General features: G+C 40.8%; 1 protein-coding gene across 2 annotated transcripts in view; it reads left to right on the forward strand.

The window, feature by feature from the left end:
• Positions 1-422: 422 nt before the first annotated feature.
• The window catches only part of ankrd13b (ankyrin repeat domain 13B), a 41,944-nt gene continuing 17,206 nt past the window's right edge, over positions 423-25,160 (forward strand). The window contains exons 1-8 of one of the 2 annotated variants that reach the window (XM_056375036.1): positions 423-641; positions 745-887; positions 4,041-4,088; positions 17,061-17,196; positions 19,130-19,254; positions 20,443-20,488; positions 21,775-21,918; positions 22,981-23,221. In XM_056375036.1, the coding sequence (XP_056231011.1) occupies positions 780-887; positions 4,041-4,088; positions 17,061-17,196; positions 19,130-19,254; positions 20,443-20,488; positions 21,775-21,918; positions 22,981-23,221 (848 nt within the window). In that variant the 5' untranslated portion in view covers positions 423-641; positions 745-779. Of the gene's footprint in view, positions 888-4,040; positions 4,089-17,060; positions 17,197-19,129; positions 19,255-20,442; positions 20,489-21,774; positions 21,919-22,980; positions 23,222-25,160 lie in introns of both variants that reach the window. The other variant, XM_056375037.1, reaches the window with a different exon arrangement.

Genomic DNA, 25,160 nt, shown 5'->3' on the forward strand with positions numbered 1-25,160 from the left:
GACTTTTTTTATTATCATTATCATTATCATTATTACCTACAGTAAACAGACAAACACCCACTCACCTAAACCTGGACATTCAAAGAAAAAAAATGATTTACATAAAATAAAATAAATTATAAATAGCAATAACATTGTATCATTAATAAAATTGAAGGACATAGAACAAAAGCAATAAATGTTTTAACCTTTAATTTATTGATGCATTTAATTATGTAGTGTTTTTATGGTCTTTTTTTTTTTTTTTTTTTTTACCTCTACAGTATATCACTACTTCCTGCGGGGGGATATGGCATGTAGTTTCCTTTTAAACATTCGTATATGATTTCTGTGGTGCTTTTCATGAGGCAGCATGACAGCGGATTGGCTGAGTGTGCGCACATTTCATTGCAGCTTGTCAACGCATCTTTTCTCAGTCACCACCGGATGGGAGGAGAGGAGGAGGATAGATGTGTTAGAGTAGGCAGGGGAGAAAGAGAGGGGGAGGCAAGAGGTGGAGGAGCGGTTGGTTAAGAAATAAAGGTGTAGCCTAATCTACCGAGACAATCAAACGAGGGGGTTCTTTCTATAAATGATTTTCAAGGGGCTTTGCCGTTCATTCTAAGCAGAGCGAGCAGGGAATCATTTACTGTTCCTGACGCGTAAGGCTGCCCCTATACGCCTTTGGTCATCACCGCCGATAAAGGATGATAGACTTGATTGTATAGCGCAAATTATTAACAAAAGTATCCTTAAAATCCACAGTGAAGAAAGAGGACAAGACAAACTATGATCCGAGGATGATTTCTGCTAAGAAAACTCCGGAGAAGAGTCGTTATCCTATCCACTATTTGGTGTGGCACAACAAACACCGACAGCTGGAGAAAGAGCTGGCAACGAACGAGCAGGTGAGACAGAGAGGAGCTATCAAACACATTTCCCCTCATAGATGTAGGCCTGTGTCTTTATTATAAGCGATTGTATGGGCGTATGGGTCCCTATATAGGTGGTGTTGTAGATGCCATCAATGTACCACTTCATGTAGGAGTCTGGTTAATAAATTGGAATAGCGCAGTTAATTGTTAAATGTAGGGTGGGGGGAGACACTTGTAGACCATGACATGAGATTTGAATTCAGACTATTTTCATATTGTCAGTCATTTTTAAATCACAACTGCCAATGATTTGTGTTATTTGCTGCACTGGGGCTTAAAATATTCATCCTCCCTGTAATATTAATATGCATGGGAAGTTGTATCAGGAGTTTATTCCTGGAAAAATTCCAAATGCAAATGACTGTTTTTGTGTGTGATTGTATTGCAGTGTGTGTATATATATCTATGAGTGGAGTGTGTGTGTGTGTGTGTGTGTGTGTTTGTCAGAGTCAGTGGTGCTTTATGCCTGTGTGTAAGCAGCATTATTGCGTGATCTACTCAAAACTGTAGGCTGTCTACCTTCCCACCTGCACCTAAACCATTTGTGAGTGGGTGAGACAATGCGGATACTAAGCATGTGTGTGAGCAGTTGCCAACCACCACAGTAAATACAGTGATGGAATCATTAAGGTAATGTATTAGGCTTCCAGAGGAGGTGTTTGTCATAATCAAAAGAATGCAGAATTATTTTCACCTACTGGTAAAATTAGAGCACTTCAGCTCATGGTGAGGGACTCGATTATAAGAAGATAAGAATTACATTGTTGTGTGTGTGTAAGAAATAGAGTGACTATGCAAGAGCATGTATGCGTGTGAATTCAATCATTTTTCTTTTTTCTTTTTCTTTTTTTATAAATGTACTGAGGCGCTTTTCCATTACATAAGAGATGCTCTGCAGGTTAGCAACTAAACAGATTTTTGAGTGCTTGCATCATGCAGCGGTCTCAAGACATCACACTTCCACACACATTTATGTACACTTGATGGCACATGAACACTATTACCTTCTTGTGGTTGTAAAATGATAACAGAGGAAGCCTTTTCTATACACCAAAATGGTCCCTAAGTGTCCCAAAGGCAGCCATCAATTGGTTTACCACAATCCCTGTAAGTTACAGTAAGGGAGTGTGGTGGTGACATTTAATATTTAACCTTTGACCATAATTATAACTGTTGGGAAATAAATGGCAAAACTGATCACACCTCACAGTGAAGAGGCACAAAGAACGAAGTAAGACCTTTGGTATTCAAGTCACTGTCAGAGGTAACATACTCTATTTCATAGAGAGAGGAGCTGGAAATGAACCATGTATGCTGTAGAGGCAGAGGAGACAGCAAAACCTTTTCAAACCCTTGTAGCTTTGCCAGTGTTGAATATTCATTTTCATTCGCTTCCTGCCCATCACTGAAATAAAAAGAACAGATGACTTTTCATGGGTTCTTTGGTTTAGAATTCATTATTAAGGTTTAATGTAGACTCCCAAGAAAGATCCATCTTTAGCTACACTAGCTGCATGTCCAGTCAGTAGTCAGTTGCCAGTTTGTCAGTTCAACACTTTAGTCCTGTTTGAAAATATCTTGACAACTACTGGATGAATTGCCATGAACTCTGTCACAAAGCAGACAGTCATGAGCCCCAGAAGGTGAATGCAGTGACTTTGATGGTCTCCTGACATTTCATCCAGTACCATCCTACTGGACAAAATCCAAAACTGGCTCAACACTTTAGCTTGAAGCTTCAAGATAACTTTATTGTCTGTCACAAGGCTCAACAATAACTAACAGTAAACATTTAAATAACATCAAACACACACACATACACACATACAGAATAGGACTAAAAAACTGTTGAAACTACAGTGGAAAAGAACAGTGTTAAACAGGTGAGGGTACAGTGCCAATAATCTCAGGATCTTAAATACTAGTGACCAGGTTCCAAGCTGCCTCAGCTGGATTTTGACATTTATGCTGATGCAATGAGGACATCTTCATTGGTTCGCAGGACGGTCTTTGTCAGTTCTGTTTGTTTGCTGCATGCGTGAAGATGCATGTGGCATAACAATGGGTGTGGCCGTTTACTACATCTGGATGCTGAATATTAGGTGAATATGAATATTAGTGTCTCTTTGAAAAAGAGAAGAGAAGGTGAAAAGATATTCATCATATCCAAAGTAATAGTTGGACATGTGTCCCAGTTGAGGTGTCTAGTCAGTTTATCAGGCAGGTTTTTTTTCATAATAACAGTCTATACTTTCTATTAATTATACTTTGGTTTTCCAGCTGTATGTACTGTAGAGCATCATTGTAACTAATTTACACTACAGATCATACCCCATTATACACTTTCCATTTTGTCACCCTGTTAAGGTGCTGTACTTCGTAATTATAAAAAAAACTGTTATCCGTCGTAATGCAGAATTGTTGACTTCTTCCCTCAGTAGGTACTGATACTGTATTTAATTACTACCTCGAATGTACAACAAAATTCAATTGTAATTTGCTGCAATCTGTGTCATTAATAATTATTGACATGGGCATGCTTAAGGTAAACTTTCACAGTAAGTTCTCTAAAGTGAGACTTTTGGTTGTGTTTGTTTTCACAGATAGGCTCAATAAATTAGTCCTCTCGACCTCACAGTCATTCATTTTTTAGGAACCCTTGTATCTATAAATATTTTATGATGCAAATTTTATTGCTCTTCTGGGTGTGCTTTTGAACCAAGGACCTTTATAACATATCTTCAATATTTTCATAAACTAAGCCAAACAGACTGCCTTGTACTATAGTTCCCTTTCTGATATTGTATGAGAAATAACCAAAATTTATTGACCAAAGTGTTCAGAATCAAAAAAGATTTGATGCTGAAACCATATATCCACCACAGTAGAAACTTAATGAAACACGTCCTTAGATCTATGCAAAATTTAGACCTATGCCAACCCATCATCTATTTCAATGAATCCCCTGGCTTCTTGACGAAACTAGATTATATAAGTGCCGTCTACTTTTACTGGAATACAGCTTTAAAACTGTTTAACTCAAAAGTCAAAAGAAGCAGAAACAAAATAGTCAGAGAAAAAGAGGGAGTGAGGGAGAAAATAATAATTTTTTTCTATATTTCCCAGCAACCAGCTCCGTTTGATGGCAGATCAGAGAAAACTGTGAGGAGACAGGTAGTAAAATACAGCAGAAAACAAAAGCTTCACTTCTGTCTTTTCTTGTTCCGTTTTCATTGTTGATGAACTTCTGCTCAACCTCATCTATAACTGTAACTACAAACTACCTCTGTATCTCTTACTCTCTTGCTTGCATGTGTGTTTGTGTGTGGGTGTACACATGTAAGTATGCATCATGGTTTTGCATGTGTTGAACAACCCAGTGTTTTTTTTCCCTTTTTTGCATAGTCAAACATTTTATACTAAACATTAATTTATATATTAGCTACTAAAGTAATAAAAATATCATATATTAGCTTCAGATTCCAGAACTCATCTGATGTCTAGTTTATGAAATTGTAAACTGAGGCTGTAGTTTATATGTACAGTGTAAAGTAGGACAGCACACACATAACATGCTTCAACCTTGAGCTTCTGTCAGTCACACACACATGGAAAACGCATGCATGCAAATGTTTGATGCTGGTGACAGGTGTCCAGAAGCACAAGGATAACTGTGGCACTTCCATGACTCTGGTCAGTTCAACACATTCTGACAGCACAGGGATCTTTTTTTAATAGCTGCAGACCAGTGATGCAAGTTGAAGACGGAAGGAATAATGAAGAAAGTTAACTGTGATTTAAATGCAAAATGTAAATCTTTCTACAGCTTCTAAAGTGCCAACTCTATTAAATCAGGACACCAATATTATCTTGCCAAGATTGTCCCAGCCTTAGCTGGCCTGCCTGAACACATGTATTGGCTTAAATTTGGACACATAAAATTGGAATAGTGCCGACATGAAACCAAGGCCACTAACCTACGTTTATAACTGACCTACTGCGGAAATATCCATATACGCTAACCAAATCAGGGAAAACATGGAGCAGGGACAGTAAAGGTGGTGATTGTAATTATGCAAATATCATTTCCACTGAAAAATAGATACAGGATGAGGTAATTCATGTGCTTTAGCCATAAGCTCCTTCTGGGCAAAAAAAAAAAAAAAAACAGCATTGTGACCTGCTCATTGTCCACATATGAAGGGCAAAGGTTTGTCATAACTGTTTGAACATTACTTTGTTAAAACACTGAAGATTACTCAATTATTTTCTGATTATAGTACAAACAGAAGGATTAAGTTGAAGTCTTGTACCGGCAGATGAAGGAAATAAGTACCCCTGAGGGAATCAAGCCAAGATGAGGAGGCAGGTCTGGCAGATTAAATCCAGTTCATGCAGACCTTGAGTGTCTAGTACTGGTTATTATGAGTTTTTTTTTTTTTTTTGATATATAGACAGCTGGCAGAAAGATTCTGCCCACATTTGAAATATACACATACACACTTGTTGAACTGAGGTGGGTTTATGATCCACCTTTAGAGAGAGCAAAGACATGGAGGCAGATTGCTATGAGCAGCAGCCATGACAGAACAGCAGTATAGCAGACGAAAAAGAGTATTAGAGAGACATATGCATAATACTTGTTGCAACAATATATTATACAATACAATACAGTGCATTGTGATAGTTTCTATGATATCACACGATAGGCATTTGGATATCACATTGTAGCCATGCTGTTACAGCCCAAATAACAAGGCAGTGTTGTACAAATATATTGTATGATAATGCTTGATGAGTTCATTTCCCACTCAGCTGTGCAGGAACAGTATAATATCACTGACCTCTGCATTATACCACAGTAAAATAAAGGTAATCTACAGCCATCTCCATATCAGAGCTGTTTAAAGCCTGCCTGCCCTTTGGTGAAACGATGAGACTCATTTCATTTCACTATGTGCACACATCAAATATCCGGCACTCTTTCTGATTGCACTCTTATTTGCTTCCAGCACAACAATGCAGCGGACGGTTGGTGTGAGATAGTGCTGAAAGTATTTAAAAATGCCTGTTTTGTCAAGGTATGGGAGTGTGAGACTTTCTGTGGGCTTCAGTGTTTGCCCAATGTTCCATGAGCAGCTTGTAACAGATTGCATGTTTGAGTGAGTGATTGGAACAGAAATGCTGCCACGACAGGCTACAGTGGAAGAGTTTGTACATTGGATATCAATGTTAGGACGCAAAGCCAGAGAGAGGAAACTGAACATAGTAACAGAGGGAGTGATTGAATAAATGCCAGACACACAGATGACCACAGAGGAAGTACAAGGAGATAGATGGAGATGGGGTGACTAGTAAAACAGGAAGAATAACAAGCAGTGGATGATAAAAGATGGGATGAGATTTCATGAAATTTTAGCTGAGCCGTAAAAGAAGGTGAATGTCAAGGAGAAGACTTGCAGCCATGTAGGAAAAGAGAGGCGAAATGGGAAAAGCAAGGAGGTAACATTCACTGACAGACTGAAGCAAGGAGTCAGGGCACAAACAAGGTGATGACAGGAGTGAACACACAGAATAAAGAAGAGGAGAGGAGGTGGGGAATAAATAATGACAGACTTTGACCATGAACAGATTCTGTCTGGGCTGCACACAGACGCAAAAGCAGAGTGTGATTGAAAGAGAACAGGGCCATGTAAGGAGTAATGCTCTATCTCAAGACAAAGGCAGGAAATGACACAAAGATCTCTGCTCTCTTTCTCTGTTGCAGCTCTTTGTCCCTGTGTGTCTCTGTGACTGACCCCAGCTCTCTCGTTTTCCTTCAGTGCATGGTATGATTATGATGCCCTCGGCAAGGTGCTAATGTTAAATCAGCATTCTAAAATCTTATGCTAGGTTGCTGGCTTGAGGGAATGGAGCCATAAATAAAGGCTCTTGTGTTCATTGCCTTCACTCCAGGCCCGAATCTTTACACCAGCCATCTGCTCTCTGCCTGCACCTGTCTTCTACAAGCCTCTTGTCTTCCCTGCTCCCCGCGTCCTCTCAGCCCTCTCAGCTCTCTTCTCCCTGTCTCCTCAAATCACACCCACCCATCGTATAAAGTTTTCCTTATCCGCTTCTCGTGGTGCCTTCCATTCCTCTTTACATCAAACACATCCATCTATCACCTCCACTCTTACCCCTCTTACTTTCCTCAATGTAATGAAACCCAAGTCCTAATTGCAGCACAGCAAAGCCACAAGGAGATGCCACAAGGGCCTGGTTGGGGTCACATATGGTTACATTACTGAACGCTTTTCACAGAGAGAGCGACAAAGAAATACAGATTGGCAGTAATCCTCAACACCCAGGGCAGGCTCAGCGAGGGTGCAAATGTCTTGACCTCAAACTGGGACATTATAAAAACCTTGAACGGCTGCTGAGCAATGAAGCGATCCATGATGACATGGCACCAAGGATGAACTATTCTTGAGGAGTTGTAGGATTGTTGTGGTCGACGTACTGTGGCATTGTGTGGGAACATTATCTGATTTGAGTGGTGGTCCAGAATTTCCAAAAAGGTTTTTTGTTGAATAATATATAATTATTAGCAATTAATATTTCTGAGCCACCTTGGGAAAAAAGTTATGCAGGAAAGAAAACTAGCTAGTTGGTGAACATCATCAACTTCATCTGCTTTCAACCTCGACGGTGCATCAATCTGCAGTAATACTGGTGCTTTATTGGACCATGGTGGGAAAAAGAGAGTTAGGCCTTAAGGTGAGGCTTGTGATTAACCAGTCAGTTCTTGTCCCAGTGTACACCTGTGGTTATTGACTGTTATCTTCCTACATGTTGCCTCGTAAAAGTGCAACGAGCAGGAGCTAGCAAGTAGATGGATGGATGGTTATTTGCCTTATTCTCAAGGTTTAGAGTTGTTTTGTTACTGAAAAAAGACGTGGTTTGCTGACTGCAACTCTTCCAGGCTGCAGTGTGTTGTGCTGTTGGCAGCTGTCTGCGTATAAAGATGCAGCCCTTCAAAATAGTCAAGCTTCTGCATCTGTTCCTTTTAAATTGTTATAAACAACTTGTGCTTATAGCGATGGCAAAAAGAGGACCATGTCTATTTAGTCAGTATTTGATATTAATAATGGCTTATAAGGTTTGTCTCAGATTGTATTGTTGTACATGTTTGCTCACACAATTTAGTCTAAACAAATACACATTTCTTCAGTCGTATGAAACAGATTTCAGATCCTTACAACTTTGTAAAAAAGAGATTTAGCAGACAGATTAGAACAGTTTGTGATGGTGGACTGGAAAACAGAAGTTTTATAGATCTGTACCTTTGGTCTACAGTGTGTAGTTCTTAAGCAAGTCTATGTATTTCTAAATGTGATGTAGAAAATAACCCTGAATCAATACACTGACATTTCTAAATCTATGGATTTGTCCCGCTGCTCTAACCCTTAGTTTAGTGAAATGAACCAGCTTTAGCACAACTGAGGCATTTAAGTTTGTCTAGTTGCCCAAGTGCAAATACATGAATTAATGTAAACAAATACATTTTAAAACATCATGATATCTGTTTGATGTGGCCAGCACATCTGGCAGTGAATTGCTAAATGTGACAGAGAAAATGACTCTGTGATTTCATTACTAGCTCAGGCTGACCGCAACCATTTCTTGCCAGACCACTGGGTTTACCTGAGATTGCTACATAATTCACATGCTCTCACACACACACACACACACACACACACACACACACACACACACACACACACACACACACACACACACACACACACACACACACACACACAAAGAAAGTGACAGCTGAGATGTTTCACTCCAATAGGCTACATTGTGATTATGCCCTTTTATAGCGTATGCACTGTCTGCTTCATTCAAACAAAAGATTTGCTCTCTCCATCTGTGAGTGCGCTTGCATCTTTGTGATTGTGAGGAGTGAGAATAAGAGTTCTCTCTCTCGCACTCTCTCTCTCTCTCTGTCGGCCTGCATACATGTCTTTCCTGGTGTTTTGGTGAGGTCTGTCAGCTCACTGCAACAAACAGGTGTCAGCACCTTTAGAAAAACACCAGAGAAACTCTCTCTTTGCTCCTGTTGCCATTCTGACAGGTCCATCATCATGCCACCTATTTGTGCTTTCATTATCTCTGCCTGTCTCTTTCTGTCTGTCTGTCTCCCTATCTATCTGCAGAGATTGGGGCTGACAGTAAATAGACAAAGTGCAGTGAAACAGAGAAACATTAAATATGCTGGAATGTAGGTCAGTGTTTTCACTTCGTGATTTGGTACGGTTGGTCTTATTTCCACTGCTCGAATTCACAGTCCTTTAATGCACCTGCAGAGGTGGAAATGAATCCTGGCTGTGTTGAGATGAGCGCGAGACGTTTCAAGAGGTTTTGTTATTCTTCTGCAGGGTTATCGGCACCATTTGTTCTGCTCACTCTATCATCTGTGACGCAGGTTTTGTACTGTCCTTTTATTTCTGAAGCGGTGTCACATTGAAAATGGATCAGGGTTTCATGGCAGCCTAGCGTTAGTCAAAGTCTCCTCTGGATGGAGAATCACAGAGGCGAGAAGGGAGGCAGGGGGGAGGAAAAGTTATTTTTATACTCCTCCCTCCCATCACCACCCTCTGCTCCTGTGCGCCCCATGCACAAACATTTTGGGAAAGCTGCTATATGCGTATATGCACAATTTTGTGTGTACATGTGTGTGTCTATATGTATGTGTGTGTGTGTGTGTGTGTGTGTGTGTCTGTCTGTCTGTGTGTGTGTGTCTGTCTGTGTGTATGTGTGTACGTGTGTACGTCTATGTGTGTGTGTATGGTGTTTGTATGAAAGATTGATGTTGGCCTAAGTACCTGCCAAGCTGCATCAGACCAAGCACACACAGAGCGAGGGGGGAGTGAGGGAGGGTGAGGGGGGTGGGAGAAGGAGCAGATGCCACAGATAGAGATGCCTATCAATAATGCAACCTCCACTGAGCTCACTATTGAGGGAGGGAAGGGGAGAATAAATGGGGAAGAGTTTGATTATAAGACATAGATATGGGTTAAGCAGAGACGGTAAAGACAAAGAGGCAGCGAACACGGAGACAGAGATGAAATAAAGAGTTAATGGTACAAAGCAATAAATTGTGAGCGTGACAAAGAAAGCAAAATAGAGCAAGGACAAAGATACAGATCTGTAAGAAAAAGTTAAAAAAAAAAGTTTTGGAGGTGTTAAAGAAGTTTTAGAGAAACAGATGAAGAAAGCACATAAGAATGGAAACAAGATAAATGGAGGCTACACAGAGAAAATGTTAACACTGTGATTCCATTAAGTCACAATTGTATGCAAACACATTCAGGGCTGCCACAGTGAGAAAAAAAGAAATGCTTACATCTCATTATAAATGCAAAGTTTTCTTCTCACAACAAGGAGCTGTACTGTATGTCATGATAACGAGAATATTTTCTTCTTACAGTGAAACATTGTGACATGATGCTGAGACTTTATCCATTCGTCCATTAAGGAAAGCAGACTCTCACTGCGACATTATAACGTCACTTCTTTCTGTGGGTGAAATACAGAGTGGGACAAAGTGCTTTGTAGTTTCTGCATACTCATGATAATGTCATCTGTATTCTTTAGCAAAAGCATTAGGTCAGATGCTCGCTCTAAAAAGGAAGTTGATTAATTCATTCACCCACCCATCTCTGCAGTAGTAGCAGCACCACAACTTTACTTGTAAAATTATGCTGTCTGGGATGGATTATGATTATATTATTATTCAACATTTGGAGAAATAAGCTTTGTCACATAAATAAGATATAACGGAGACAGAACCAGGCTAGCTGTTTCCCCATGTTTCCAGTGTTTGTGCTAAGCTAAGCTAACAGGATACTGGCTGTAGCTTCATATTTAGCATACCTGAATGAAAGTGGAATCAGTCTTCTTATAATTCTCGGTAAAAAGAAAGCAAATACTCATATTTCCCAAACTGTTTTAACTCTTCTTTTAAAATTCACACTGCATTTTGAAGTGTATTTTACAAGCCAACATCAGCTTACAAAACCCACCAGTTATGTACTGTGAGAGTCTATTTTATTTTTGTGGTAATAGGCTTTTTTTTTTTTTTTTTGTTCAAGGCATTTTAACATTTTACAGTATAGGAAAAGCGCTGGTGTAAATTATAAAATCAATAATGCCTGAATTCCTTTTAGCTGCATCAGTGTCAGAGTCCTGGTGTTGTGATTGCAAGGTCACTGTCACACTGATTTATTACTTGGACACTTGAAAAGAACACAGCCTCATTAATGTCATTTAATGGTAAGTTAAAATGTCCGAAAAGGCCTATCAGATACATTGTGATTAATTCAGTAGGCTACATTTCTCATTTTAAAACAAAATGTTAAAAATAAAATTGATGTTAGCTGAGGAAAGGAGGCACAATCTGTAGAAATTATAGCCAACTTCATATTTAGCCTACAGTAATTGGTAAAACTGTAGTCTGAGCAAATTTTTAAAATCTTAATCTTTCCAGAAATATCCCACTGTACATAATGTGTCACCAGCCATGTGGCACACCCTTCACCACAGACTTTATGTGACCACAGTATGCCCTCCGTTGTGATTTTATTGTCGAGTGAAGAGTGAGAGCCAAGAGACGAGCAGGGATGACATAATGTCCCTACTGTAACTACCGAACCACACAAGTCAAACAAGGCCAATGAGATTGCCTGTGTGTGTGAGAGAGAGAGAGAGAGAGAGAGAGAGAGAGAGAGAGAGAGAGAGAGAGAGAGAGAGAGACAGAGAGAGAGACAGAGAGAGAGAGAGAATGGCCCATTAGCTGAAAACAAATATCTCCTCCAGAGTTCCTCTTTTGTTAATGGTGGAAGGGGAACTCATAAAGTGTTCATCATAGTTCTCAGTTTATGTGTATGTGTGAGCCACTACGTGTGTGTGCATGTGTGTGTGTCTGTGCGTTTTGTTTTTCAACTGAGCGTTGTTCACATGTGAATGAGTAAGTATGTCAGCATGTCTGCAGGTCACTGTGTAGCAGTGGGAGGAAGTTAGCTCTGAGTGGACTTAAGTGGTGCTCGTGTGTGTGTGTGTGTGTGTGTGTGTGTGTGTGTATGTGTGGGTGCCACTGATGTTTCTGTGTTGCTGCTGAGCACATCAAAATGCTTGATGAACCACTGCTTGCCCACACCTCCCCTCCCTCAATTAAGTTTGTACTATTTTGAACTTTATCTAGAGCTCATTGTAAATTATAAGTTAGTCTGTGCTCAGTTAACTCTGACTGCCTGTCACTCTTTTCAATCTCTACCTGTCCCGGCTACTTCTGATGCAAATTGGACCAAATGAACAGCAGCAAATCACACTGCTTTCTGATAGCGCTTCAAGGTGTCATCATAGCAAATTTTTTCAGATACTGACTCATGATGATATGACAATTTGATAAGGGGTACTGTATGTGTCGTACTGCAGTGGAGGTTCCCAATCATATTGACAGAGAACTGGTGATGGAGAGGTTGCTGGATCAAAATGTCAGTCCACATTGGAGATATCTCATCCTTTGAAACATCTGTTTCCCTTTGAGCAACTTGTTACAAAGCCCAGGACTGATAGTGAAGGTGCCGAGGAAACTCTTTGGTCTCAGTTAACAAGTTCTGACTTTGAATAAGGTCAAACTACAGGAATAATGATAATTATGAAACACCAAAAAGCTGATGTGCACCCACATTTCAGGATTTTGTTTGCCATGCTTACTTAGACTGCATGACCAAGATAATGGATGTAGCAAATAACACTGCGTGCCTAGTAATATAATGCATCAAAGATTAGTGCTACAGGAAAAATGTAAGCCAAGAAGACAGGTAATATATTAGCTAGATCAGATGAGGAGCAGGGGGTAGCATGTATCTGCAGACCTGGAGGCTACAGTTCCAGGACTTTCAGGACTGCATTTCCAGGACTATGGTTTTTCGTGACACTGCCACCACACCAGAAACCCAATTTGTTCTAAACATATGCAACACTAATGCTATCCCTAACCATAACCATAACATTTACCAATATATCTGGTGATACGTGGTATTAATATATGTGGTCCTATCTGCCGTCCTGAGAGTCCTGAAACTGCAGCCTTGTGTACTGCAGAAACATCATTGGAGAAGGGGAAGCAGCTACTGAGGCAACACTTCATTAGATTCTTCTGTTGTCTCCTTGTCATCCTGTGTTATATATTGTACAGACTGTTTTTTGGCAGCATCATGTACTCTCCCCAACCTGTCTCCTTCTATATCCCCCCTTCCTTCTGTAATAACCCCACTGCCATCCCTTCTCGATTTTCCCTCCCTCTCTTTCTGTCTCCTTTCACCTCACCACATATTTCTGTTTCTCCTCGCCCTTGTTAGCATCCCTCTTTCAATCCTCTCCCCCTCTCCTCTCCTCTTCTCATCTCCAGCTCCCCTTGTGTCTTTATGCTGCATTTCAGCTTCTCAGCTCTTGTATTCAGAGTAATTGAAATGGAGTACAGCTGTAAAATAAGCTTTAACTGATAATCACTAACATTACATGCAGAGTCTTAAAGGGGAGCAATGGATAAAATGACAGCTGTGAGACAGTAAAGTGCCACAAAAAGACAAAGAATGTAAGGAGAGCCATTAAAATTTTTTCTCTGTCCCTCTGTCTCTGTTTTTACCATCAGCTTGTTCCAGTCTCTCTGTTGCTCTTTTTTTTTTATCTCCATTTCCAAAATACCACATCCATGTTGGGGGGGTAGATGTTTTCCAGGACTTACTATTAATATTCAGTAGTTGGTTTTTATCTGCCTCTCATTATTTAAATGATGGACACTTTACTTTAGAAAAATTCCTCCTGTTACTTTTATCTTTATTCAGATTTGCTGCGTAAACACATGTTCTGCAGTGTCCTTTGAGGCGCTGCTTGTGTCAAACATGCACACACAGCACTGAGTGTGTATTTGCATGTTACACCTGCACTCTGTTCGCTATCCACTAAACAAAGCTGCTTGCTATCTTCGCCTGCGTTGTTATGACGCTCCATCCTTCTATTCCCCAGCCTCCATGACTCCTGAGGGACAGCCCATGTTGTTCTCTCCTTCAGCTCTCCTCCTCTCCCTTCTCACTGTCGTTCTCTTTCCTCACCCCTCCCTATAGCTTTATTTCCCATAACCATCTCTTGCAACGGCAATCTGTCGTTCTTTGCTTCCTCTCTCTATCTCTCTCTCTCCATCTTCACATGTCTTACATGTTACAGCTATTGCTGACAGGCAGTTTCTTCCAATAAAAAAATTCTTTACCTACATTATTTGTGTCTGTTTCAGTCTCTTACTCTTTCTCTGCAGGGTTGCTTTTGAAAGAGCAGTGCAGAGTAGAGATCTCTTAACGACAGAGTTAGAGATTTTACAGAGATAGTACATCCATTAACACACAGAAACCATGGTCCCATATTGTTATTATTGAGTTCTGCTAAACAGAACATATTTAAACATTTTAAGAGTGACAGAGTGGTATGTATGTGAGGATTTGTATGAGTATCTTTGTGTCTGTATTTGCATTCATACCCTCCACCATGTTTGTGTGCGTCCCTTGAGGTTTTCCTCATTTCCCTTCATCGAGTAGCAGAAACAGAGGGCTGAACTGATGGTTAATGTAACTGCTGAACATATTGCCTGAACTGTTGAGTCTTTCTCTCTCTGTTTCTCAGTTTCTCAGAGCAGAACAGTTAACCTGTGTTGGACAGTAGCAACAACTCATTTTTATTAGGATATCATACACTGAGAACAGTAAACATTCAGGGCAGCTTCCTCATATTGATTTGCTTTTTTGGTTTGGTCTATTCTCAGTTACTTAAAAATTAATCTTCAATAAATTTCCTCCCTTTCCACTGCTTTGATTTAAGGATTTATGTGGATCAGTAAGTGCTCAGACCTTCCCCTTGTATTCATTTGCTCAGCTATACAGTATTTCTGATATATTGTTAATAGTGATATAAAATACATTAAAAAACCCAACTCAAAATGATCTCATTAATTTTCCTAGAAAGCATTTCCCACAGCTTCCTTAAGGTCTTCATTAAAGTGCTGATTCTAAGTCATGCCACTTATCTCAGAGAGTAATCCTTAATTAGAATTCAAGCCCACAACGGATTGACAGAACTGACCTTGGATCAGCCTACACGCTGGATAATGGTGGCTGTCAGCAGCTCTGTTTAATTGGATGGCAGATCTGAGATCAGTGTTGTAAAAGTTGCTGATTTCGAGGGAGCACACTGCAGAGAGAGGTAACAAAATAGTGGTGCATAGAACAGCCTGGGGAATAGACAGAGAGAGGGATGGGCAGTTTCATGCAGAGCAATACAACGAGTAGTTGATTAAGTCAAGTGATTTGTGCCGAGACATGACATCTCATTAGCTGTACCAGCACCACAGTTCATGTAGTAATAAACAGATTGTATGTAACATGGGCACTGTTGCTGTTTGACACAGTAACACTTGTTGGATTGTAGGAGTCTTGCTGATCAATTATGACATGTTACTGTGTCTAATGAAACTGCAGAATGGGTGGCAGAGGGTGCCAATAACGAGTGACTCATCCAGTCATTTTTTTTCCAACACGCTTGGACTAGCGCACCTATAAATACATGTGAAGACCTGCAATAGACCAGCACTTTCCAACCTTAGTTTAGTGTTTGGCTCACATGTCTGAAATGGAAAATTCCCTAGACATATTGCCTACAAGATAGTAATACATTCTTGTACTCATTGTGACTGAATACAATGCTTTTGTGCCAAGAATTAAAGATGATGAAGATTGATACTACTTTCATCTCTGTACGCTAAAGATGAAGCTACAACCAAAGATTAGCTTAGCATTTAAGACTGGAAGCAGAGTGAAAAAGATAAGAATGGCCCTCGAAAGCTCAGTAATAAATATATTATGTCTTGTTCATTAAATCCATACAATAACAAATGTGTAAAAATTAATACTTGTGAGGCTTTTTATGGGAAGCTACATGCTGGAATTACTTTGCAAAGTCACAACGCCTGGCCAACACATGAAGCTTTAGAGATGCTGGTATGTCTATTTTTCAAATTTTGCACAGAGCCAGGCTATAGCTGTCACTTCGATTCCAGTCTTTATGCTAAGCTAATGACCTGCTAACTCATGGTTACTACATGGCTAGCTTACAGACGTCAACTCACTGGGCACTTGTCAAGATGGCAAATAAGTGTTTCTCCAATGAACAACTCTCTTGACTTGAAAATGAAAAGATGTTGCTGGGCTTAAAATTTCACACACATGCACTTTGCAAAAACATCGCTTAGAATGGCCTAATAACACACTCTTTTTTCCAATTATCTGGTTGTTTCAAAGATGCACCAAAAGCCACAGACATCAATGAGTTAGTATTCTGAGCATCTAAAATTATCTGTAGCTGCCTACCAAATATCTTTTGGTACGTCTGAGAGGATTTTAAAAGCCGACCGCAATAATTCCTTTTAATTTGGTGCATCACAGTAATGGTATGATTGATATGAAAGATTAACAGTAATGTAATATGGCTGACAAATGAGATCTTGTTGACATGCTGAATACAGAGGAGAGCTGAAAGCTGATGCGAAGACTCAAGCATTAAATATGCTTTCTGTTCAGCAATGTTATTCACAGTTACACATGTTCAGAAGAGGAACATTTTTCTGCTAGGATTCAGACTGAGTTTTAAAGAATAGCAGATAGAAGGCTACATAAAATTCCCTGAGACCAGGTTAAAAGAGCAGATAGTGCTGCCTGTGTTTCGCTAAACCCACTTCACCCAACCCAGAAAATAAGTGGGATGCAGGAGTGCAGCACCCAGCCATGTTGGAGTGGTGACAGATCAATTAGCACCTGTCACCGTCTCGCTTTCCGTCTCTCTGTCGTCATCGTCGCACTTGTGTTCCTATTATATTTTTCTGCTTCTCCCTCCCTCTAAGTCTCAGCAAGGAGAGCGCTACAATGACACACAATTAACCCCAGTTTCCTCTCCTCCTCCTTCATTTCTCTCTGTCTGCTCCTGTGTCCTTTCCCTCATACTCTCCCCTCCCTACGACTTTTCTTTCCCTCTGTCTCCGCTGCTTCAATGCAGACTGATCTCGAGCCTCTGGACCCTCGTGGTCGGACTCCTCTCCACCTGGCTGTCACACTGGGCCACCTGGAATGCACCAGGGTCCTGCTGCAGCATGGAGCTGACGTTAGCAAGGAGAACCGCAATGGATGGACCGGTGAGTCTGTGCGAGTGTGTGTGTGTGTGTGTGTGTGTGTGTGTGTGTGTGTAGAAAGTTAGTACAGTTGTGGTAGCATCCATAATGCACAGTATACAGAACCCATTATTAAACTGTGTGTTGGGGGTTTGCAATGTGCTTCAAAATAAAGGGGATTCATGTTCATACATTTTATGCAATAATATAATAATATATTGTCAAAGATGATATTGTGGTATAATTAGAGTAAACAATTAGACCACGGTGGAGAGGAATAGTAGATTCTGTCTCACACTAGTGGTTAATATTATGACCACATTTCCCATGAACTCTTCTACCTCTTTTGGGGGATAAAAATGTTATGGATTTATGCAGATAAATGTGAACACTAGTTCATTCTCCACACAGAAATACATTTCCCACAGTGCAGACCAAAATATTGTCATTCTTATGCTAAGTGTTTGTCTTAAATGGGTACCACGTTTTTTTTTTTTTTTTCAAATTCTAAAATCATAATAACAAAATCTTAATCTGTTACCAAGAAACAAATCAGGAGCTAATAAGTAGTAAGTGGCTTCTAATTAACTAGTTTCTGATATGTTCCTTTGTCTTTCCATTGGTAACTACAGGTCTTTTGGAATTAGTGCTCATTTATTGTACAGTGTTATCATTTATTGATGTTAAAATGTTACCTGTACCTGTGTGTGTACCAGACTCTGTAGGGCTTCACACTCACTCAGTAATCCTCCTTGGTCTGTTCTGTGATGTGTTTTAATTTATTGTTCAAAGTAAAAAGAAATTGTATTCTGGTCTTGCATGTTTGCAGAGCAGAAAGTTTAAATTGCCCAGCATTGCCTATCATTTGCAGTAACCCAGTGAAAAAAACCCAATCACAAATGACCTGAAAATGCTGCAGTTTTTGTAAGTGGCCCCCTTGGTCACAATAAGAAGTCTATGATAATATATAATGTACGATACATCATACACTATATTTGCAAAACAGTCCTCAGTGATGTGTTTCCCGCTGGCTCTATTTGACATGGGCATTGATGGTTAGCACAGTTTTGGCCTCTTAGTGATTCTGAAAAAAAAAACACTCATGATGTTTCTCTTCACCAGCTCTTTTGCAGAAGGAAGGTGGCGTCTGCCAGACATGTCTGTGCTGGCACTTTGCAGTGTGGTGTGGAGTTAGGTCTGGCTATGAGAGACTGAGCATGAAATCAATTATTTTTTTAACCTTGAAATTATATTGGCTGGTATAACACCCATTACTGGAGTCCGATGTCTCACCTTCAATCATAGGTTTTTGTTGTCCCTCACTATTTAATTGTGTAACATGGCAAGTAAGGCTTTTTATGGATTGAATAAATTAAGAGTGAAATATTTGTCTTTTCAGTCTGTTGTTGCAGAATATCATTATGTCATGTGTGAGTATATATGCACATGTCTTTTTGTAGTTATGTGGACAAATTTCAGTTCGAATCGTTGTGAGCATATTTTGGCCGATCCTCATATCCTCAAAAGCTTGTTAGATGGTTAAGACTCAGTTTTAGTGTTAGGGTAAGAATTAGGATTAGGTTAGAGGTAAGGGGTATGGAAATGCTTTATATCAATAAGTGTCCTCACAAGAAAAGAAAGACCTATATGTATGTGTGTGTGTAAGTGTGTGTGTCTACCCTGACTCACATGTTTGCTAATAAAGAAAAAGAAAGGAAATTGATGTATAATTGTCCAAGCGTAGAGCAGCCTGTAAGATTAACAGCAAAGTGGCGGTCTGATGAATGACAGGCAAGCTGCAGTAATTGGTCGTACCAGATTTTCCGTTGGCCTACTTCAGTTTCTCTTCAATTCTCACGGCCCCCTTAAATTGCTCAAGTGCATAAATTTTAGATGAGGCCTGAGTGATTGGCTCTGTTTTACTCTCCTTTTTTCTCTCTCTCTCTCTGTCTTTCAGTTCTTCAGGAGGCAGTGAGCACCAGAGATCCGGAGTTGGTGCGTCTCGTGCTTCGTTACCGTGACTACCAGAGAACTGCCAAGAGACTGGCGGGCATCCCCGTCCTGCTGGAGCGGCTGCGCCAAGTGGGATTTCACACAAACACACGTACAACACTTTGATGCACATATGGAAAAAGATACCCTCCCATGACCACACACACACACACACACACACACACACACACACACACACACACACACACACACACACACACACACACACACACACACACACACACACACACACACACGTATGGGCACAAACAGGCATACATGAAGATTACACACATGGAACAAAACACAAACATGCACAAACTACAAAAGCATATCAAAGAGACCTCTGAGCAGAGATGCATTCATTTGAAATGTAGATGAATCTTTTTAATATTTATTTTTGTTTTAGGGTAAAATATTCTTAGCTTTGTTTGAAGGTATGAATAACTTTGTTTACTATTTGGCAAAGGAAATAGACTCAAATGTCTCCATGTTGCAAAACTGGGTAATCTGAGTCATCACTAGCCCCTAAAGGGGTAAGGAGTGCCGTCCTTAAAGCCACAATAGCAGTAATGGAGAATCTCAGACTGGAGAGACTGAAAACAGGTTATAATCCTGAGAGGAAAGTGTGGAGGTGCAGTAGATCATATTGAACCTGCTGCAGCAATAGAGCTGCAGAGAAAGGCAGGAAAGATGCAGAGAACTGCCTTCACAGACTCTGTCTTCCTGTGCATGTGCTCCAGCTGGCTTCCTGATTCGCACACACACAAAATCAAACACACACATACACACACACTAGCATACTCACATGGTAGACACAACACCCTCACACTTTGAAAATGACAATGAATACTCGCACTCGAGCACACATGTACACAAACATCTAGCACATCACAATGTTCCTCATCTGCTGCTGTTCTCACCCACATCACTCTCCTCTCCATCCCTCCATCCATCAGTTCTATTATTAAAACTACCCCCCCCCCCCCCCCCCCCCCCACACACACACACACACACACACACACACACACACACACACACAAATACTTCTCTGTGCCAGTTCCTCCATCTTTGGCACAGACAATGAAGCAGCATCCCCGCACTTGTTCACTCTTTTCTCTTTACTCTCACTCTTTTCCTTTTCCTCTCTCTGTCTATCCATATTTTCATTTATCACTCTTTATCTCCCCAACTCTGTTTCTCTGTCTTCCTCTTTATCTGTGCCCGTTACCTTCTAATTTCTCTTCCTATCCCTCTCCTTCTCTGCTGTCTGTCCAGGCCCAGGACTTCTACGTGGAGATGAAATGGGAGTTTACCAGCTGGGGTGAGTCTCGCCCTTGTCTCATTACAGTCAGTAAAACAGTCCAGTGCTGACCAGTCAGAACTAATCATGTTATTTTCTCCCTCTTGGGCTGAAGAGCCTGTTTCTTCCTGTTGTACTGGACACTGAAGCTCACACACTTCCTGCTCAGCAGAATGTAAATGGCATTTCATCCAAAGTACTTTGCAAAACCTCAAGTGACTGTGCTGTATTTTCAGTATGAGCCTCTTTAGTGGAATCATGAGAAATTGTACAGTATGCAGTGTTTCCTCTAGGATTTTTTTCAGCAGTGGGGGCATGCTATCGGGGGGGGGGGGGGGGGGGGGGGTAAGAGTCAGTGGCAAAGTTTGCACCCAGGCTCATCTCTCCGCTGCTGTGCTCTGCTCTCCTCCACTTTGTTTAACAACTCCTCCCTGTCTAATGTTACTTGTCTAATAAGATTACATTAAAAGTGTGAGTAACGTAACGCTAACAGCGTTCTATAATTTACACTGACATCACATCTGATTACAAGTGTGAACATTAAAATACTATTTTTTACCTAACCATCATCATTTACGAGTCAGTAAAAGGCTTATGATGCTACCTGACTAGCGTCTTCTTCATCTGTTGTCTTTCTCTTCTTAGAGAAGTATCTGAACAAGCTCATCTGAAAATGCAGTCAGCATTTAATACATAATGACGTGTAGATATTAGCTTAATGCTATCAATTAGTTTACCAAAGTTAGCATCACTGAGTTGGCTAATAAGTCTACCTTTTCTCCGGTAATTCGCTGCCTTATTCCTCACGACTACACTTCTCTGACTCTCACCTGGTGCCTGACGTGATGTCACTTTCAAGGCCGCGCTCTCGCGAGTAATTAACTCCAATAGGATCCCCCAACCACCCCACTCCCTCCCTCCCCTCCCCTCCCGCCGCTGTTGCGCTCATCATCACGCAGGCTGTGAAGGTGGAGAGATGTGGCGGTGGTGCATTTGCGACAATAAAAAAAAAATATAAAAAATAAATAAATAAATAAAAGAAATTTGAAGGCGTGGCGGCTATGATTTAGCAGTGGCGGGCCGCCACTGCTAAATGAATGTAGAGGAAACACTGGTATGTCTATTCATAAACTACTGTTGTTACATATAGCCGCTGAAATTCACCTGTCAGAATGGATGTAATGGACTACTGAGCCCAACAAGTGCCGATGCAAAATGAAAACACAAAGAACTGCAGATTTTAATCATGTACATATCCATTAGTAATGGCAAAGATTGATTCAAAGTACATCTGTGTTTGCCCTTAGTGCCCCTGGTGTCTCGTATCTGCCCCAGCGACACCTACAGAGTTTGGAAGAGTGGTCAATGTCTCCGTGTTGACACCACCCTGATGGGCTTTGAACAGATGACCTGGCAGAGAGGAAACCGGAGCTTCATTTTCAGGGGACAAGGTCAGAGGTCACACTCGAGCCTCACTCTGTGTGAATGTGTGTGTGTGTGTATGAGATACATTTAGTTCTAAAGCACTTCTATTTTGTATTTGTACACATAACTCCTTGTAAAATCATTACCTGGTGTTATTACTCAGTTAAGCTAACATGCTGGTGGTGGTAGCTTAAAGAACAGTCATGAGAGCAGTATCAACCTTCTCAACAAACTCTCGGCAAGAAAGCAATATGTATGTTTCCTTTCCTCCTCTTCCTCGCTGTCTCCTTGGTTTTCTATCCACACAATGACACTGACTCCCTTTCAACACCAAAAAATGTGATATCTTGGGTGTGATATAGATATAGTTAATAATGAATCACTGGGCAGGAGGATCATAGGGTGTAAATAGTCTACAACAGCAATGTTGCAGTTAGTATTCTGGTGTTATAACCTTGTACATAAATAGGTGTTGAGGTGCCAGAATCAGCAAGACAACACTGTCTCTTCTGGGTGCTCATGTGATTTCACAGGTCCAAGTTGAACAAGGAGTTTAAGAAATACTGTCTTGTATTTATCAGTCACACAGGCTTCATTTGAAGTAAATGTGATATGGAGCAAACAGTCAAAAAAACTAGTGCAGGTGTGATTTTACTTTCCAGGATGATCCTCTCTCTCTCTCACCCTGTCTAGCCTGAAAACACAGCTCTTTCCAACCAGTTGACTCTCTATTGTCTCCTCTCTGCAATATTTCACCCAGTTCTTCTTTTATTTTTATATTTCTCTTGCTCGCCACTTTAAATTATTTCTCCTCTTCTGACCTTTCCTTGGGCTTTTTTGAGTTTCTGCATAATATCCCCACTTCTGTCCTTTTCTTAGTCCATCTGCAGCATCTGCAGTCTCTTGACATCAATCATCATCTCTTTTGATTTTTCATTACAAGTACTTTTTCTTGTTTGTGTCTTCCAGCCTCCTGGATATGTGTGTAGTGATGTACTTTCCCACTCAATTTTCTAATCTGCCTCTTTCTTGCTCACTGACACTGCCTTCATTTTTCTCTTCGTGTCTGTCACCCTCTTGCCTCGCAGACTCCAGCGCAGAAGTGATGGAGGTGGACCACGACAGGCAGCTGGTGTACTGTGAGACCCTGTGCGTCTCATCTCTCACCGCGCTTTCACCTGGCCGGGGGAATGGGGGCGCCTGCAGCAGCAATGCTGCCAGTTTGGGTCTTCTGGGGGCGACGCAGCCCAGCGACGAGCAGGTAGCAGCCAGGCTGTCTGCCCCTGTGGTGACCACTCAGCTGGACACCCGCAACATTGCCTTTGAGAGGTCAGACACAATACTGATGTACAGCATATGAAGTTACAGTAACGTTTCTTCTAAACACTTTTTTCTTATTTTTGTGAATAATTGCGCCAGCTGAGATGATGTAATGTGTCAATCTCTGATGCGATGAAAATGAAGCATAAAATCTTCATCAAAGAGCATCTGTGGGGCTTCTTTCTAGTCTCACCATTTTGTTTCATCATGTTTAACAATCATGGATAAATATAATTTTCTCCACCAGCACTAGCTTCACTGCAAAAGTGATAAAATTCAGCCACAGGACATGTTCTGCTGTTCGTGCTGGCTTGTTTTTTTTAACTGAGTGGAGAAAATAACTCTTGTGTTGTTACTGTTGAATTTCTGTCCCTCTCTCACATGGCCACAACTGAGTGGAACAAGTGCAGCCACGTTCTCTATTGGCTGTCAAAATGCAATTCACAAACTGCAGGAAAACACTAACAGAAGCAGCAGTAGAGGGGAAAGTGGAGAAGACAAAAACTCATGTTGAACTAATTATGAGATCATGTTACTGATATTACTACAACAGAGCCAAGCTGAGGGAATGTCCCTGTAATGAGAAGAGAAACTACAAAGATTTTGGAAAAAAAAAAGTCTTCTAGTTACAAATGAAAAGTTGAATTCAGAACACACGATTGCTCATTTACAAACAGGTATATTTATTCTTGTATGACTGGTAGCTCATGTTGTCTATTGTTGCTAAAGTTTAGCATTTAGCCATTTTTTCTTTTTGGGGGGGGGTCTTTTTAACACTGGGCCAGAGACTAGAGAATAATTAGACATATAAGCTCTAAACTCTTTCCCATTTATACTTTTCTTTTTGTCTGTTGAAAAGAGAATAGCACTGTCCCAGTGTCACAAATTAGCATGATGTGGAGGTAGTGACAAATTAGTTTCAGGCTGTGAATCACACTCAGACCACTTCACAAAAACTCAACTCCCCAGTGCAAGTACAATGCACCAGTGAACATGGAGATGGAGAGGCAGATAGCAGAACGAAAAGACATGAAAGAGGCAGACAACATACAAGCTGACGAGGAAAAGACTGGAGAAAAGCAGCAAAAGTAAATGGGATGAGCAGGTGACTCGTGTGCAGTCAATTTAAGAGCTGTTTAATATGCTATGGGTTCAGTTGTATATCTCAGTTTTACATAAAGTGACTTTAATGCAGAGATGTAAATGAGGTGAAAAGGGAAGAGAGATGGCCTAAGCAAGGGCATACAGGACAAAACTCATCTCATTCTGGTCAGGTGGTGAGATAAGACTGATGTGACAGAGAGGAAGAGAGAGGCATGACAGAACAAGGGATATTTTCAACAGAGAGAGATGGAGGCAAGAAAATGTCAAAGAGGAGGACGAAAGGGCAATAAAACAAATAGGATGGAGGAAGAGGTTTGGAGGAAAAGGGATGAGGGAGTGAGATGAGACGCAGAGAGAAACAAGGAGAGAAAGATGAATGGGACACAAGGAGTATGGGGGAGGAAGCAATATAAGTAAGCTAAAATAAAGGGAGTCAGTGGTTTTGGAGGCAGGAGGAGAAAGGGGAGGAAAATAGACCTCGAAGTGACCCAGTGATAGATAGAGATGCAGAGACTGGAAGTGAATAGTAACAGATAAAAAATGAGTGGGTAAGAAGGCGAGGAGAACAACTCAGTGAAGAGAGGAAGGAGAGGTGGCGAATGGAGGAGTGGGGTGGGGGTTGGCTAATCTTCTCCCTGTCAAACTTGTACCTCAGTGTCACCTCTGTGCATTTTCCTTGGTCAGCACTCCTCTCTACATGCCAATAATCTATTTATGATGCTTTCGAGCAAACCACTTTGTCAAGCACCCAAGACAGGACATCCACCTCTGGAGTTAATACGTCTTTATGCAGCCATGCACAAAAACTACAGCACTGCAGTTTTGCTGTTTTAGGGTTGAATTA

Source organism: Seriola aureovittata, chromosome 4 (assembly GCF_021018895.1).
Source record: "Seriola aureovittata isolate HTS-2021-v1 ecotype China chromosome 4, ASM2101889v1, whole genome shotgun sequence".
Lineage (NCBI taxonomy): Eukaryota > Metazoa > Chordata > Actinopteri > Carangiformes > Carangidae > Seriola > Seriola aureovittata.